This window comes from Cryptomeria japonica, chromosome 1 (genome assembly GCF_030272615.1).
Source record: "Cryptomeria japonica chromosome 1, Sugi_1.0, whole genome shotgun sequence".
Taxonomy (NCBI): Eukaryota; Viridiplantae; Streptophyta; class Pinopsida; order Cupressales; family Cupressaceae; genus Cryptomeria; species Cryptomeria japonica.
In genome coordinates, this window is record NC_081405.1 from 7,933,473 (window position 1) to 7,939,801 (window position 6,329).

The window sequence follows — 6,329 nt, forward strand, 5'->3', positions numbered from 1 at the left end:
ACAATCAACTAGTCATAATATAACTATAATATCCTTTTCTCTCTCTCTTTCAGGTGGCTTCAATTCTTCCCAAAAGTTCTAACTTTAGTGGCTTCTTTCAACTATATGTCTTCTACACCAATGATTCTCTAATAAACTCCTACCATTCTTTAGGTAGCTTTGACTTGAACAAAAAAAGATCTCCTTTAAGATTGATGACATACTACTTTCTTTGGGTGAATTGGCGAAGGTTAGGCTACATCCAAGTAAAAGAATAATTTGCTAAGAATGTCATAACCCTTTCAAAATGTCCAGGAACCATTGTCTCTAGGCCTACCTCAATTTTTTTGACATAAAATCAAGATCTAAGTTTTCTTCAAAATCCGAATCCACAAGGCTACAATTAGTTTGTGGGAGGTTTTATGGGCTTGTCCCAACAAGGTCATGGTAACTGCAACATGCCTTTTTCTTTACAAGTTCCCCTCCTCTTCTTCCCTAAATTCATTCATTATCACTGTAGAATTAAAAAATCATGGAAAATGGAAAACACAAGGAGATACAAGTGGCATGAGCAAAAAAGATAGGGGTAGGCACATAATAAATATTTATCCATTAAGCAAAGTGTCACTATTTGCAAAATTGTTAAATCGATGATTTCAATTCTAAAAGTGGATTCACTGAATTCCTTAGGTGTCAATATTTAGGACATTCCTTACATGCAAAATATTGTTTTATTGGAAGGAAGTGTGATTGCACACCTTGCCTTTGTTTGGACATTTTTTTTCTTTCTTGTACTCAATTGTATTTTATTTTCAATGGACTAGCCATTGTATGCTATTTTTCATTCTCTAGTCATTATATGTTAGGACCTGAACAAAGGACCTATCCTTTACTACATGATGCTTTATTAAACTTTGGTATGTCTTTAAATATAATCTATCAAAAGTGTTTATTTTTCCACCACTGAGCTACTCAATTTTCTTAAGGTTTGAACTATGGGTTGTTTCCAATGATAAAATTATGTCAAAACACAATAAATCTAGTTTGTCATCAAAATCATTAATAAATTGACATAAATGACCAAACACAAATCCTTCATGCCGTCAATCATGGACTTTTTCTTTTCTTTTTTAGTTATATTAAAGATGAATTTGGAGTAATGATGGGGGAAAGGGGGAGTTTATTGGCTTGAAGATTTAGCTTTTGATATTTCACTAGGTTTTTTAATGATCAAATTGACACTTTTCTAAATTAAGTTAGTTGGACTAGGCTTACTTAGCTTAAGACTTAACAATTTTCCTCAAACTTAGCTTAAGACTTAACAATTTTCCTCAAACTTAGCTTAAGACTTAACAATTTTCCTCAAGGTTTTTAGTCTAAAAGAACTATGCATAGGACATTCCATAGCATATTAGAGCATCCACGACACAAATATTGACCTCTTTGTGGCCTAGGTTGTAGATTACTTATGGAATATTTTAGATAGACTTATTACCTTGTTTATGTGAATTCCTATTGGTAAATTGCTTTTCTACAATAACAACCTATTACTAAGATTCCCCAAGCCCCAAGTCAAGTTAAACATTGGATTTCCAAGGCAAGTCAAAGTTTATTTTTTCCCATTTCAATAATTAACTTATGTTCTGACTCGAACTGTATTTTGATTGTAAAAATCTATTTGGGTTACCACTTAAAATAAGCCTATTCCACATGAGTGCTTATAGACTTCTCAATGAAAACAACTTATAAGGATGAGTGTGCTTCTCGTAAAATTGGACCTTCTAGGACTATTTTCGATCATTGTTTCATACTTGATCATATTTTTAGTAAGCTTTTATTTAAACTATACTCTTTGTAGTTGTTTTTAATTGCAAATTTATGATTTATTAAATATTAAATATCACAAAATTTGATTAGTATATTTTTTAAAAGATTTTTCTCAACATCTTCTATATAATTTAAAAAAAAAATATAGATATGTTAGTTAAATAATAAATTAATGTTAATATATATTTACATTTGTAAACATAAACATTTATTTTCCTAAAACTGAAAAATATTTAATTTCATCAGATTTCCACAACGCATAAGTTTATCAAGTATTTACTTCTAGATTTGATTGAGTGTCTTTTTATGCATCAATGTTTGAGATCACACTATAGATCCATCATCATGTAAGAATGTGCTAGGAGATGAAAGAATGTCAATTGAAAAATATTTGTTAAAAGGTACGTAGAAGATACTTTTTTAGTTGTAAGTGAATAGTTGTCTATATGCATTCCTTGCGGTGTCCCACCTTATCCCGTTGAAGAATCATTGACAGTTTTTTCAATGGTAGAAATTCGCGGCACAGATCCCCACCTAAATAGTGGAAAAACAAGCCACACTGCAACTACCTATTTACATCCCGCACCCTTCAACAAACGAATATCAGCTAGCTGATAATTAATACCCACATACTAAATCCTCAAGGAGCCACGAGAATTCCAAGGCACAATAGATAGCCATGTCAGGAGACGGCATAGCTGCGGAATGGAGAGCCATCCATGGCCTCAACAACTGGGAGGGCATGCTGGAACCCCTTCACCTGGGCCTCCGAAAATCCCTCCTCCTCTACGGAGACCTCATTCAGGCCACATACGATGCCTTCATAAGCGACCCACATTCCAAATATGGTGGAAGCAGCAGATACGGCAAGAAAGATTTCTTTCACAAGGTTGCGCTGTCTGCACCAGGGGACTACGAAGTCACCCATTTCCTCTATGCCACTGCCAGCGTGGACCTCCCGGGGGCATTCTTCGTCAAGTCTCTGTCCAGAGAAGCCTGGAGCAAAGAGTCTAACTGGATCGGCTACGTGGCAGTGGCCACGGACCAGGGAAAGCAACGATTGGGGAGACGAGACATCGTGGTCGCCTGGAGAGGCACAATTCGTGACATGGAGTGGATCGATGTCCTCAATCCGGGAAAACACTCCATTGTTCCTCTTTTAACCAAATCCAAAGCCCCTGCCAAAGTCCGCCACTGGTATAACCTCGATCCTCACCACTCTTCTTCTTCTGAAGACGAAGACGATGACAAGGACCCCAAGGTGATGAACGGCTGGTATGTAGTCTACACTTCTAGTGACCCAAAATCCCCCTTTGTGAAAAGCAGCGCCAGGGACCAAGTTCTGGGGGAAATTAGGCGGCTGTTGGAGGTGTACAAGGATGAGGAAGTGAGCATCACAACTGTCGGTCACAGCCTGGGGGCCGCCTTGGCGGTGCTCAGCGCATTCGACATGGTAGAGAATGTGGTCGCGGAAATGAGACCGGACGTCCCGGTGACGGCCTTCGTGGTGGGGTCACCTGGTGTGGGGAATCCGGAGTTCAAGCGGCGCTTCGATGCTCTGCCGCAGCTGCGGAGTCTGCATGTGGTGAATGTCATTGATTTGATTCCGCTGTACCCGAGCAGACTACTTCATTACGCGGACATTGGGAGCAGGCTGGAGATCGATACGCGGAAGTCCCCTTTTCTGAAGGAGTCGAAGAACCCGAGTGACTGGCACAATTTGCAGGCGCAGCTGCACATTGTGGCCGGGTGGCAGGGTAAGGAGGAGGCTTTCAAGCTTGCTGTGGAGCGTAGCGTGGCGCTGGTGAATAAGTCGAGTGATGTTCTGAAGGATGAGTGTCTGGTTCCGGGGTCATGGTGGGTGGAGAAGAACAAGGGAATGGTACAGGACGATAAGGGTATGTGGGTTATGGGTGACCTCAATGATGATGACGTTCCCAAGCCAGAAGACTGATTAGTCTTGTCACCCCCTGCGATTTCCAGAGATTTCGTGGGGAACTTGTTGTGCCATCAGGCTACGGCCTTATCTCCCACGTCCTCAATGTTAAAACATCGTTTCATTAATATCATGTTATGTTATTTTCATTAATAGTATGTTTGGATCCTCTCCTCCGGCATATTTTAATCTCCTTTTAAATTGGTATAGCATGTCGGCGCCTTTTTTTACTCCTTTTAAACTGGTATAGCATGTTTGTTATAAAGGTTGGGGGGGTTATTTACTGTAACTAGTGCTTTGTTTTCCTGCTGCAGTTTCTGTATCCTTTTTCGATGTATTTACTGCAATTCTTGTGTTTTGGGTTCTTGTTCAGCCTATTTTTCTGACTGTCTTTAAGTCCTGTTTATTTTGTTCTAGTTGTTCATTGTAAAATTTATTGTTTTTATCTAATAAAAAAAATAAAAAAAATAAAAAAAATATTAGTTAAATTTTATGGAGTGGTGGAGTGGAGAGTATTTGTCTTCATAATATTGTAATAAAAACATAATTTGATAGATGAAAGAGTTGGGGTTGATATTGAAGTCAAGTTTGATTAATACTATGTTTAATTGTGACTAGCACAATTGCAACTGACTTTATTTCTTAATCTAAATCATTTTGATTACACCGAAGGTGTACCTTATATGATCTTTTGCAGTTAAATTTTGAAATCAAAAGTTCATATTGAAGGAGAGATTGTGCAAGATGATTGTAGAGTCGTCTGATCATTCCCACAAAGAAAGTGACTCATCCGACTAGTGAAGATTTTATTGCGTCGTTTAAAACACCATCCACGATGTTTCCGCGTTGCTTTCATTAGTTTTTGATTTTTGGTTTTGAATTTAACCTGGAAGAACATGACAGAGTCGTTGAGAAGGTGCCAAAACCCTTAAAAAACACAATGCATGACAGTTAAAAGGAATAAGCTAAGAAAATAAGCAATCTGTGTGTGGAATAAAATAATTGGCAAGAGAATCCCCAAAATTAAATAATAATAAATATTCCACGTATCAATTTTTTTTTAAAATTATTACATGAGTGATATGCAATTCTCACCGGCTAACTACTCTATATTAAAAAAAAGAAATATCTCATACATGGATAGCCAAGTTTATATGACCTTGAGATATCTACAACATTAACATGCTCTTCGTTAGGATGTAATATTACATTAAAAAAAGAAATAAATGATTTACATTTTTACATTTTTTTAAAACATTATGATTTATTATACTGCTCCATTGAATAAAAATATCTACCAACATACCCACCATACAAGTGTTGTGATTACTAATTGTCATCATATTAAAATTCTTGAATCTAGACAAACGAAATTCCTTCTTGAAATTTTATTAACTACAATTTATGTTATTTGATGGATCAAGTGAGAGATTAGTTTGTTAATTAGGGAGCCTTCATCACCACATTAAATTCACTTTCTTTTGCAACCATTCTTTGTTTAAAGAATTATTCACAACACTTACATCATGTCTCATATAAAATGAAACAAAAGATCAAAATATTGTTTTTAGATTTGAACTTTTTGTATAAAGAAATTGATAACATAAGCATTATTAATTATAAAATTTACTTCCTTTTTCTTTGGATGAAGTTAAGAATGTTGTTTTTGCAATGATCCCTGATAAGGCTCCAGGACCGAATGGCTTTACTCCTTTATTTTTTCAGAAATGCTGGGATTTTGTGGGAAATGATGTTTTATTGGCCCTTGAGGAAGCTAGAAGGAATAGGTTTGTTTTGAAAGAGCTTAATAATACAATGATTGCAATTATTCCTAAAAAAGAGGTTACCAGGACATTTGCTGATTTTCGCCCTATTGCTTTATGTAATACTTTGTACAAGATTTTTACTAAGGCTATTTCTTTAAGCTTGGCTAAAATTTTACCTAAGATAATTTCTTTAGAACAAGGTGGTTTTGTTCCAGGAAGGGAGACATCAGAGGGAGCTATAGTGGCTCATGAGGTTCTGAATTCTATTTCTACTCAAAGAATCCCAGCCATGATCCTCAAATTAGATATGATGAAAGCATATGATAAAGTAGAATGGGGGGTGTTGTGTGTTGTTCTACTTAAATTGGGCTTTTCCAAGGCATGGGTCAAATAGATTCATGCTTGTATTTCTTCAGCAAGGTTCTCGGTTCTAATTAATGGCTCCCCTTGTGGTTTTTTTTCCTCTTCTAGGGGTTTGAGGCAGGGGGATCCCCTGTCTCCTTTCTTGTTCATTCTTCTAGCTGAAACGTTCAGTTGGGCTATAAGAGCCTTAAGCTGGGAGGGCTTTGGAAGGGAATTAGGATTCAGAATGTTCCACAAAGCATTTTGCATTGCTTGTTTGCAGATGATACCTTGTTATTTGGTCAGGCCTCTTTGGGTGAGGCAAGAGTGATAAAGGGGATAATACAGAATTATGCATCCTTTTCTGGTCAGAGAATCAATGTTGATAAGTCAATTATTTTTTTCCTTCATGCTTCACAGTTGGTTTAGGATAGATTGAAGATTTTTTGGGGATTTGCATTTGGAAATCTTCCTTGTTC

At 36.8% G+C, this 6,329-nt stretch overlaps 1 protein-coding gene across 1 annotated transcript; it reads left to right on the top strand.

Moving 5' to 3' along the window:
- Positions 1-2,285: 2,285 nt before the first annotated feature.
- On the top strand, positions 2,286-3,895 carry LOC131036673 (phospholipase A1-IIdelta). The gene has a single exon (XM_057968620.2). It carries the CDS (start codon positions 2,486-2,488, stop codon positions 3,758-3,760), a length of 1,275 nt encoding a protein of 424 aa, XP_057824603.2. The 5' UTR covers positions 2,286-2,485; the 3' UTR covers positions 3,761-3,895.
- The last annotated feature ends 2,434 nt before the right edge of the window (positions 3,896-6,329 follow it).